We start from the raw sequence: 11945 nt of genomic DNA, 5'->3' as shown, positions 1-11945 counted from the left end.
TACTGCAGAGCTGAAATGGCTGTTTTTCTGTATATTGTGCTTTTGAACTTGCTGGATCCCTTCCTTTGAAGACCTCATGAACATAAAACTGCCAAATCAAGTGTGAGAGGCTTGTGACTTTTTGCAAATGCTAACCAGTATAGTAGACACTGAGTTGAGTTTTATTTTAGTTATCAGATCATTCATATTGTAAAAGTCGACATTGTATGTCTGTCAAATGGGGCAGTTTTTATGTAGAAGTTTAACAAATTAAAGGTCATTTAAGAATGTGTGTATTTGTCCTGTTTATCGTCTAACTGCATTGCTGACTATGCAACATTATCTAGATCAGCTAGTTGTGTTTACTGACCCTGGGTTGAAATTATCAACAAAAAAAGGCAATCCAGTAGCAAAATAGTTCATTTTAAGTAAACAATATCCCTAAAATCAATTAATGTACATGTATTAATAATATTAATACAACAAAATCTATATTAAATTTTAAAAACACCATGAATGTTGGCAATATTTGAACACAAAGCATATAATGTCAGTGCAACTGAACCTGTAATTAATGTAGCCTTGCTTAAATTAGTGCATGTCACTCAACCTGTTTATGTCCTGTTTATTTTGCCACCTTAACTAGATTATATGCATTTTATTGTTTGAATTAGCAGGTAGGCTATTGTTATTGTTACCTGAAAATATTAAACATTCTTTTTGGTATTTAAATAAATATTAGTTGGAAAAACTAAAAAAATTTACATCACCAAAACTAATTAAAAATAAATAATAAATGTTGCCTTTGCAACTTACTGGTATAACTTGAAGTACTAAAATTACTCTAACTAAAAATTAAACAATATTAATTAAGTGTGTGTGTGTGTGTGTGTGTGTGTGTGTATGTATATATGTATATATATATATATGTGTGTGTGTGTGTGTGTGTGTGTGTGTGTGTGTGTTTAAAGTTTAAAATTAAAATGAGAAAAAGCACTTAAAATTACTCAAATTCAAACTAAAACTTAAAATATAAAAATAAAAGCCATTTCAAATATCAATAAATATTATAATCTTATCAAATAAATAAATAACTCTAGTATAAGCATAATTTTTAGCCTGCTGTCTTCAATTGTGCAAATAGACCGGACACTTATTTTCAGGTGATGACCCACAAGTTGAAAACCGCTGTTTGTAAATGTGACCACAAGTGGGCCTCAGATCCCAGTGAAGTGTGTTTGACCTACAGTGCATTATTTAAAAAAAAAAAAAACCTTTCCAATGTCTATTAGCATCCTGACATCTGCAAGTTCTCATTTTTCTGAAGTCTAGGTGCATTTACTAATTTTAAGTACTGAATAATGCCACAGTATGTTCCACAGAATGAGTAAGAACAAATATATAGATTGAGATCTTGTGAGACAACGAGACTGTAGAGGTTTTTTAAAGATCTGTTATGTGGGGAGTTTATTAAACCAATGCAAAGTTTAAATAAATGGATGGGAAATGAAGATGTGAAGAACAACTTAAAGTGAGTGTAAAAAGTATCAGTCGCCTGTGTAATATAATGACTATTAATGTGACTGGATTGGTTGCACCATTACATCAATCTCAGAAGATCTCAGGCTCTTCTCAGAACTCTTTAGAGAAACTCTCGTACACCGTGTAACAGGTCATATCCTCGATCGTCCGGTGTGGGAACGTGGATTGCGAAGCCATGTTTTCCCTGACCACTCTAACAGGAACCCAGGGCTTCAGATGAATGGCTTCCTCTCGCTCCTAAAAATGTACCCAGCGGTCTTAGGAATCAAAGTTTAGGAGGCTTCAGGAGGGAAGGGGGGGTGTGATTGGTTCAGCAGGTGAGGGCTGGGAATGCCAGATAAAGAACAGAATTTCTTGCATCACTTCCGCTGTTTGTTCTTCTCTCTATTTCCAAGGGATGGAATGCTTTGCCATTCAGGAGGCGAGGAATTCAAAACAAGTTCATTGAGTTTGAATAGCGTCTTCTTTTTAAAGCCGTGTTTGACCACCCCACCCTAATACCACAAAGGCCTTTCCACAATACACATCCTTCAGCCTCCAAGAACTGATTTCCTGCCCTGAAACCCCTCTTCATTTGGATCTCTCAAAGTAAGATTCACTTTCGTGTCTGTTGTGGGATTTGTTCACATTTACTGTAAATAGGTGGGGTGAGTAACAGGAAGTGGCACTGACAAGTGGCCAGACATGTACAACAGCCATACTGAGGATAAATATACATCTACTTAGCGCCCCTGCTGTTCTGGAGGAAAAGTACTTTTTTTTTTTTTTTAAAGAAAATACTAGTGTCCTGTTTAGAATAGTTTAATTTATTTTTTTGAAAATGTTTTATGTGATGGCGTTCTTAATGAAAGATTATTAAACTATTACAAATATCTTTCGTTAATTGAAATAAAGCTGAAATCTGAAAAACAACTATCTGAACTAAAAACAACTGAAATAAAGTTTCAGTTAAATTACTTAAAAGGCTCATATGATGCGATTTCAATTTTCCCTTTCTCCATGGACTGTGACAAGATCTTGGTGCATCAAGAAGATCTGTAAAGTTGAGAAGACTAAGGTCTCAAATCCAAAAAAAATATACTGTATAAAAGTTAAGACCTGTCCACACACCTATAAAACGTCTCGTTTAAACCAAGTGGCAACCTCCCGCTCTCTCTCGTGAAGCTCATATGGAAGAGACTTTAATTCGTCGACTATCCGCTTAGAGGCTGGCTGTCCCAGACTATCCCAGACTCCCAATGTTAAAACCCAACTTTACAGCAGAAAAACAACATGCTTCCAGTCTGTTTCAAAAAAAGATTTTGGTCTATATTGCTAATTTTACCCTTCATGACAACTGTGAGGGGGGTGAATTATGTAATAATTCATCTGTTAAAATTTTAGTAATCCTTAAAGTTCTGCATAATTAAGGGCGCAGCCACTTGAGTGACAGGTGGATTGCCGCTGCTGTCACCGCTGTCGAGCTAGGTGGGTGTGGTTTCAGCAACCACCTCCCACTCTTTGCCCATTTTCAATTATCCTGCTCCACCCCCACTTTGAGCTTCAAAAATGCTCTTCAGAAATCTACAGGTGATGTCATGTGCTTCATTGTAAAAGCGAAACTACTTTGTTTGGCCTTCCAAAAGAGGACGATATCTGCTTCGTTATGCCTAGAGCTGATCCATGCTGGTCATGCCGGATCGGCTTTGATTGTGGACGAAGCGGAGTCCAGCCCGGGGCGGTCACGTATGGTTTCCACAAGCCCACTGGCCATTCCGTTCTCAAGCCTGCAGTGTGACGCTGTGTGACACATTTTATGGAGGACTGTTTCCTGAACCTGAAGTAGCCTACAATGGGTGTGTGATCAAAGGCTGTTTCTATAAAGTGGGACAGTTCCAACTTTGCAAAGACAGTCTGGCGCTTCTGACTCACAGCCTGTAAATTTTTTTTATTGAAAGGATTTTCCACTGACTTTTGAGCAGTGTAGAGTAGCGCTTGTGGTTTGTCACTTGTATCTGTAATCATGTCCCCACTGGATGCAAAACATTTCTGGTTTGTAATTGGTTTCATTGGTTTTGTCTCATCTTGCTGGGACACACGGCATCACAGTAAATGTCACTTGTAACATTTCATTCACATGCTTGAGGTATTTAGCAAATCACAACGCATTAGACACCTTTAAGAACCACTACGCACAGACGTATGCAAGACATGGGTTTCAGCTGTCGCATTCTTTGTGTTAAGCCACTGTTGAACAACAGACAGCGTCAGAAGCCTCTAGCTTCAAAAAGGACTGGACTGCTGCTGAGTGGTCCAAAAATATGTTCTCTGATGAAAGTAAATTTTGCATTTCCTTTGGAAATCATGGTCCCAGAGTCTGGAGGAAGAGATGAGAGGCACACAATCCATGTTGCTTAAGGGTCCAGTGTAAAGTGTAAAGTCCAGTGATGGTTTGTGGTACCATGTCATCTGCTGGTGTTGGTCCACTGTGTTTTCTAAGGTCAACACAGCCATATACCAGGAAGTTTTAGAGCACTTCATGCTTCCTGCTGCTGAACAACTTTATAGAGATGCAGATTTCATTTTCCAACAGGACTTGGCCCCTGCACACAGTGCCAAAGCTATCAGTACCTGGTTTAAGGACCATGGTATCCCTGTTCTTAATTGGCCAGCAAACTCGCCTGACCTTAACCCCATAGTAAATCTGCGGGGTATTGTGAAGAGGAAGATGCGATATGCCAGACCCAAGAATACAGAAGAGCTGAAGGCCACTATCAGAGCAACCTGGGCTCTCATAACACCTGAGCAGTGCCACAGACTGATCGACTTCATGCCACGCTGCAGAAATTCAGGCAAAAGGAGCCCCAACTAAGTACTGAGTGCTGTACATGCTCATACTTTACATTTTTATACTTTTTAGTTGGCCAAGATTTCTAAAAATCCTTTCTTTGTATTGGTGTTAAGTAATATTCTAATTTTCTGAGATACTGAGTTTGGGATTTTCCTTAGTTGTCAGTTATAATCATCACAATTAAAAGAAATAAACATTTTAAATATATCAGTCTGTGTGTAATGAATAAATATAATATACAAGTTTCACTTTTTGAATGGAATTTGTGAAATCAACTTTTTGATGATATTCTAATTATATGACCAGCACCTTTCCTCAACTGCTTGATAATAATAATAATAATAATAATAAACTTTATTTTCCATAGCGCCTTTAAAAGTTACATCTCAAAGCGCTTTACCAAGGCATACAGAAAAAAATAAAAAATATACATTGAGATTGACCATCAGAGAAACATATCACATATATGCTAACCGGAAAAAATCAACCGGATTGATTGTATCAACAAAATGCAAACGGGTGTGAAAATATTAAGATATTAAAAAACATCTGTAAAGCTGTTTTGAAACTATGTGTATTCTGAAAATATCGATACAAATAAATTTGAAGAAAAAAAAGGAAGAAGACTTATGTGGAACAGTGCATTACGGGACTATAAATATTCCAAGCAGTAATATGCTTCATTACTTGCATGTTTAATTTCACGATTGGCATTTCAGAATCAAATTTAGTCTTAACTCTTGCTAGCTTATAAATAATATAAATCACAGCTTATAAAAAAGAGGTCTATGGATGTGGTGATGGAAGACATGCGATATTTGGTGTGACAGAGGAAGACAGAGGACAGAGTAAAAATGGAGATGGATGATCCACTGTGGTGACCCCTAAAAAGCTGAAAGAAGAAGACGATGACTAATCACAACTTACACTACTGATTAATTAATCACACTGTAAATGTCAAGCACAGCGCATTGTGGGATAAAGTACACAGCTGTGTGCTTTGCCTTTTAGTAATATAATACAGGTCGTGCAGGTATATGCACACAGAACATTCTCATCAGCTTACTATATTACATGATAAATAATCTGCTCTTAAACATTCCCCGGTTGCAACAGAAACTTAAAAGGGATCTGAGTTTTTTGTGTCAGGTCTGAGACTACAGAATTATGTTTTGAAGTTTAACGTCACGTCTGTGCTCTTTAGTGTTTTAACTGCTGTCTCATTGTGTTTTTGTTTTGTTTGTTTTTTAGCTCGATTTCTTTGTAGATTTTTCAGCACTTTGGGTTTACTATAATTTTAAGTGCTTTATAATAAATTACATTTCTCTGAAATGTTGAACAGTGTTGTTAATATAAAATAAATAAATAAATAAACAAACATACTTTTGTGAAATGTTTTGCATTAAAAATGGTTTGATGTTTTGTTATCTAATGCAATGACATCTATTTTAAGCCAAGTTTAAGTGTCCACATATTTGGGCGCCTAAGAAGTGTGTTACATTTTTAAGGGGAAGGGTTTGTATTTGTGAAATGTTTGACCTTGCCCACTGAAGTGTTTCATAACCGCAATTCCAGAGCAACGTGGAATTTACTTTCGATGAAACATAAGGAAAACACTGTTGTACTTTTGAGGTCTTTAAGCAAAACCCTGATTTTCTCCCGCCACTTTGGATTTGGCACCATTTGGTCTTTCTAAAATCTGTCACTCACTGCTGACGCAGATCCTTTTCCTGAGCGGGTGAGATTTTTATTGTTTGGATGAAGCAGACCCTGCTATCTTCATCCACCAGCAGCTTCCTGTTTCCTCCGTCACTGGAAATGCTGCATTTCTTTCCCCCTCCTCGTGCTAACTTTCAGGCATGAATTAAAAACTTTTGGCCTCTTGTTTTTACTTGATTTACAATGGCTTACTTTGTGTTAATGTTTTGTGATTTATTTTTTATTAAATGGATAGTTACCGCCCTGGCTTCTGATTTTGTTGTTGTCTGTTGCCTTAAAATTTGAATGACTAAAACAGAAACTTAAAAATAAAGCTAAATAGAAATTATCTGAACTCAATTTAAAAAGAACACTGAAAATATAAAAATAGAAGCCAATTCAAAATTTGCATAACGCTTATTTTGGAGGACAGGTTTTTAATTTGCAACCCCAAGCAGGACTACACGAAGCCTATGTAAACATTCATAATAAAATAATGCAGTAATTCTAATTTTTTCTTTAGTTTGCCGAACTTTTAACTTCAAAAGAATGCTAGATTCTTCTCAGAGTTCACTGACAGACTCCAGCGGTTCTAGAAGGATGGAGCTTGTTCTTTACAGCTGTTTTATCAGTTCCAAACACACACAGGAATTCCGGTTTGGGGACTGACCATCCTGATTCCACTCTTCCACAGGAAGGTTAAATAAAAAGAACCTCTAAAAGGACAAAGGCATTTCATTTCTCACATGTCTGGACAAAGCTGTAGCTACAATGACCACATCACTGCAGTCCAGTTCCTGGAGCTCAAACCTTCATCATCTATGGACCTGGACCAGCGCATATTTGGAAACAGATCCATAATTTTCAGGTAGAGTTTATGGAACTAACATTTTTTTCAAGGATTTGGGGACACACATTACATGACATGCTACTTTGGGATTGTGAACAATAATAAACAATATGTCACTGCTTTTTGGAGTTACTTCAATTACGCAAAGTTATTGTTAATATTTTAGTTAATTACAGTAATATTAAATATGTATACGAGCACTGCAATGATAAGTATTGCAGTATGTTTCAGTCAGACGTTGGCGTTGCTCCCAAAGTTGTCCTAATGCACAATCAAGATGTCTTGTTAGCAGTATAAAATTCTATGGATTCTGTGAGAGACTTTTCCCTTTTTATTAGAAAAGTTTTTTTGCAGAAAAAGTATTGTACAATAATTATAGAGCATTCAGAACTGTTTTACATACTAAAACATTAGTCTGAACATTGTAGAAAACTAATTTTGTAGACTAATTCGTTTGTATCACAGTCACGCTATATAAAATTGTGCCCCCTGTTGGCAAATAGTTATATTAATCAGGGCGTTGCATTTTTAAATGATTTGTTTCCTGCATGTATTTATATTTATAAAGAATGGTTTGCATACTGCATGTTTATAACCATTATAAGGCCTTGTTAAACTGGAACTGTTCAGCATTATTCTTAATGTCATTTCTGATAGAGAAGCCTCTTTTTAATTAGTCTAACAATACTGCATTGTTTGAAGCATTACATCATGTTTTTCTACACCATCACTGCAGCAATGGATGGTCTTAACTTCTCAGAATTATTCAGGAACCTCGGAGGATCACTAATAGAGAAAAGTGAAGACTAAGATGTAATTTTAGTCTGCGAAAGGTAAAGTACAGAAATGTGTAGCAAATCTTAAATATGTTTACATTCTGCATGTTTTAAAACCATATACGCCATTTAATTTGACAAAGTTGTGCCTTGATGAGAAGAAAGGAGCCCTTTTTAACTGCTTCACAGTCCATTATTACTTTTGGTACGCGCTAGGCCAGACTCAAACTCGTACCGTGAGTAATAATGCACTGTGGCAGTTTGTTTATCAGCGTGGAGAAACTCAAAACAGGTTTGGAAGCAAATGCATGAAGAGGAAACATTTCAATATGTTTCACTTGCATAAATGCACACTTTACACTTGCATAAAAAGCCAACCATGTCCACACCTTCTTCCCTGTGCTGTGCCATTTGAGACCCTCTAAAATCTGTATTGTTTTCATTTTAGGTTTGAAATGACGTAAACTGCATACAATCCAAGGAGTGGAAATTCTGGATGACAACTCAAAATGTTTGTAAAGTGTATGCAGCATGACATTTCTCTATGCAGCATTTAAAACAGTCAAAAAAGCTAAACATCAGTTCCAACTGAAATCAAGAGGCCCTAAATGTGGGTTTTACTATTATTTTCTATGTAGAAGAAAACTACTTGATGTAATGCAAATGTAAGAAATGTGTTATAGGTTCATGTAGAAGTGGCTGCATGATGTCTAAATGAATCTAATAATAATTTATTTTGTAAAGAAGCAATAATGATTGAATCGGATGTTCTTTTGTTGCCTCTATGGGTCTGTGGACATCTGACAGACATATTAACTTCAGTGTGCATTGGTATCTATTTGCTTTTGTAATAAAACAATTTACAATATAATATTTAAGTTACTTTTTTTTTATAATACAGTTACTATGTTTTCCCATTTACTCTGACAGCTCTCCTGAGACGGTCCCCATACTGAGAGTTGAGTGCGCTGTGAAAACAGGATGGTTACTGTAGTTAAATGTGAACGTGCATTTATATCTCACTTGCACAAAAACAATAAAAACATTTAAATGCAATCTCAGAATATGATGCAAACCTGCAATAATTAAATGTCAAATAATACAAATATCCTTTTTCTGTATGTATTTACTACCATTTAATTAACCAATGTCTTTGCTGCTGACCTTTGATGATCCAATTCAACCATACTAATAAGCAAAAATTATTTTAGACAAACATAACATTCGGGTTAGAATTTTTTTGTTTATTTATTTATTATTTATTGCTTAAGAGTGCTGAACTTTCTTCCTTCATCTTATTCTTCATAAAAGTGTAAATCATGATTAAATGTTTTTTTTTTTTTCAACTAAATAATTTTTTTACCATTTGTACCATTTGTCTACATTTGAATAATTTTTTCTCTTTACTTTACACACACACACACACACACACACAATCTCTATTTTTTTTTCTTCTAATTTTTATTAAATGGGGCGAACGTGTCTGGAGCGGTCGAATGTGGCATTTTGTAAAGCGTAGTTATTAATGCACAATCAATTCACATTAGGTGTTGCCAAGTAATATAGTGGAACTGCTGTCTGTCCCGAGTAAACCCATTCAACAGCTCGAGGTAGTTTGAAACTATTGAGAGCTCCATGAACCACGTGACCGCATGGCGGCGAGATCCAAGCATGGCTCAACACGTCACTTAGTTACAATGTTGATAGCAACCAAGCGTACGGAATGGCCAAATATTCACTGAGGGTTTGAATCCAAGGGAAAACATGGACGATCACTCCGCAGATGAAGGAACAAGAATGGAGCCTGAACCATTGTCTAATACAACTGAAATAAAGACGAGCGATGTGTATAAAGTGGATAAAAACTTGCCAGCACGCTTTAATAATCCGGAGGGTTTCAGAGGATACAGGTGAGAAGAGTCGTTCAGCCGCAGTGCATCTTGTGTGACCTATATTATATATAAATTAATAAAATAATATATAAATTAAATTAAATGTATGCATTTAGCAGACGCTTTTTTCCAAAGCGACTCACAGTGCATTCAGGCTATCAATTTTTACCTATCATGTGTGCCCGGGAAATCGAACCCCCAACCTTGCGCTAACGTTAGCTCGCAGTTGAGCTACAGCCACACACACACACACACACACACACACACACACACATATATATATATATATATATATTGTATGCGTATGCATGCACACTCATATATATACCCTATATGTGTGTGTGTGCGCGAGTGTGTTTGTATGCGTGCGAGTGTGTGTGTGTGTGTATATATCATCATTAAGAAATATAAATATGATAAAGACGTAATGATAATAAGCCTCATTATGCTTTCCAGGCAAAAAATAAGCAACCCTTTATACCAAACAACAAATCAAACATATGGAAGCAAAAAACCAACAGTTCATGAAATGCCGGTGAGTATGCAGCACACATTGCCCTATCATTAAGACTGTTCAGACAATAGTATTTACACACACATTTTTCAGACGAGCTTCAGCGGAAGTCGTCGGAAGTTTTCTGAGCATCTTCTGAGAAGTGGCATGTACAAGGATAACGGCTTCAACACGGCGGTGGACAAGAGCCGACTCACTGGACCCGATGCAACCACTGCGTTTCACGACAGAATCAATTTCCATTACTTATACCACACAGATGGGAAATCTCAGTAGATACAATCTCCATTTTGTATCTACAGTAATAAACAAGTCAAGCTAAATTGTGATACTGACGCTAGTAATTTTTTGCTTGTCATCACTTTCTGTTTTTGGGATGTTTACAAGGATAGTTACTTCCCTGCATGTTGTTCCAAACCTACAGTATATGACTTTCTTCTGTGAAACATAAAAGATATTTTGTTTTATGTCAGTGGGTTCAAATGTTGTTTGGTTCCCAACGTTCTCCAAAATACCTTGTTTGGACTAACATTCGATAATGGATTCCAAGACACTTCCTATCGAATTAATACAACTATGTCAAGAATGTCAATATAGTATTTTATTTGGTGTAGTAGAGTGAGATTCCACAGTAGACCTGAACGTAAATGTCCAGGGAATATTTTCTCAAGCCATCAAAATATAATCCACGAGTTTTAGAAGCACTTTGAATCAGTGTGTGGAGGTAAAATGGACCAACGTACAATCAAGCGTGTTCAAAACATAATGCAGTAGGGTTGAAATAAGAAAAACCGTGACAACAGCAATTTCAATCACTCAAACCAACCAGCATCTACCTGACTCATGAAGCGTCCATTTAGAAACTCATCTGTCGTTGCTGTCGCTACACTGAGGACACGGGCGGATGGTGTTAAGGGTTTTGGTGTTAACTTTTCCCTGTTTTTCCTTGGAGCTCTAAGCAGCAAAAATATTGTCCAGAGGGCTGGATTGTCAAGTCCACAAACCTCCAATGTTATTCGTAAAGTAAAAGGCACTTCAAAATGTTGTAACAAAATCCAGTGTATTGTCTAACATCGTATACACACATGATCAGAAATGAAGGAATGCAAAGACAGTATAAACCTTAAAGAGAGTGACGTTTTAAAACAGTTTTGCTTCATCAGGCTTATAAAAAGAAAGTAACAAAAAGCGTGTCTGTAGCACACGACAGGTTTAAGGTTTTCATGGAGCGAAGAGAGGGAGAGAGACTCGTGGCGAGACGTTTCTGTTGCGTGGCAGAAACGTAAAAAATTGCATAGGCAAGAAAACATGGTTCTCGGATCACACGGAGGGAAACCAAACTAATGCAAATATATATAGATATATATAAAAACAATACGATTCTTTCCTCATGGACGGAAAACTGAATTTCTTTGAAGTGAAAAAGACAAATATATGTGTGGGAAACTTAAAAGGAAATGGGACTTTCAAGTCAGCAGCAGTTTTGGTGCAGGGTGGCGTCCCGGTGGAATGGTGAAGCTGTGCGGTGAGCCGAAGCAGAGCAACTCTACAGCTCGGTGTCCTGATATTTTTGTGGGTTGGTGTAATAGCCGCGCTTGGTCTGCTCTGTCAGCTGATGTTGAAATTCCTCTCCGGGCTCCTGGCCGAGGCCAAGCGGGCGGCTCTCTGTGTATGGCAGCCTGCAAGGAGGCGTCTGGGGCTCTGGTCGCGCACTTGAGCTGCACACAAAGCAAATGCAATGAGATGAGTGAAAGATAAATGAGTGCACTTTTTCACACTTGAAGGGACAGGAAGCAAAAATGAAAATTCTGTCATTTACTTGCCCACTGAGTTGTTAGTAGCCATTGACTTCCATATTCTTTTG

General features: G+C 37.0%; 2 protein-coding genes and 1 long non-coding RNA gene across 4 annotated transcripts in view; 2 read left to right on the top strand and 1 right to left on the bottom strand.

Annotated features, from left to right (window-relative positions):
- Nucleotides 1-6777: 6777 nt before the first annotated feature.
- On the top strand, nt 6778-8736 carry LOC113071762 (uncharacterized). Its single transcript, XR_003280236.1, has 3 exons — nt 6778-6917; nt 7636-7732; nt 8124-8736. It is a non-coding gene; the product is annotated as an uncharacterized LOC113071762 (long non-coding RNA).
- Nucleotides 8737-9147: 411 nt separating this feature from the next.
- Nucleotides 9148-10410, top strand: pierce1 (piercer of microtubule wall 1). The gene is made up of 3 exons (XM_026245052.1): nt 9148-9585; nt 10024-10102; nt 10175-10410. The coding sequence occupies exons 1-3, from the start codon at nt 9440-9442 to the stop codon at nt 10355-10357; spliced, it is 408 nt and encodes a 135-aa protein (XP_026100837.1). The 5' UTR covers nt 9148-9439; the 3' UTR covers nt 10358-10410.
- A 250-nt stretch (nt 10411-10660) lies between these two features.
- LOC113071759 (tight junction protein ZO-2-like) overlaps nt 10661-11945 on the bottom strand; it is a 58688-nt gene continuing 57403 nt past the window's right edge. The window contains exon 23 of one of the 2 annotated variants that reach the window (XM_026245049.1): nt 10661-11799. In XM_026245049.1, the coding sequence (XP_026100834.1) occupies nt 11628-11799 (172 nt within the window). In that variant the 3' untranslated portion in view covers nt 10661-11627. The remainder of the gene's footprint in view (nt 11800-11945) is intronic. The other variant, XM_026245051.1, reaches the window with a different exon arrangement.

Source organism: Carassius auratus, unplaced genomic scaffold, assembly GCF_003368295.1.
Source record: "Carassius auratus strain Wakin unplaced genomic scaffold, ASM336829v1 scaf_tig00008058, whole genome shotgun sequence".
Taxonomy (NCBI): Eukaryota; Metazoa; Chordata; class Actinopteri; order Cypriniformes; family Cyprinidae; genus Carassius; species Carassius auratus.
This window is presented reverse-complemented; position numbering and strand designations above follow the sequence as displayed.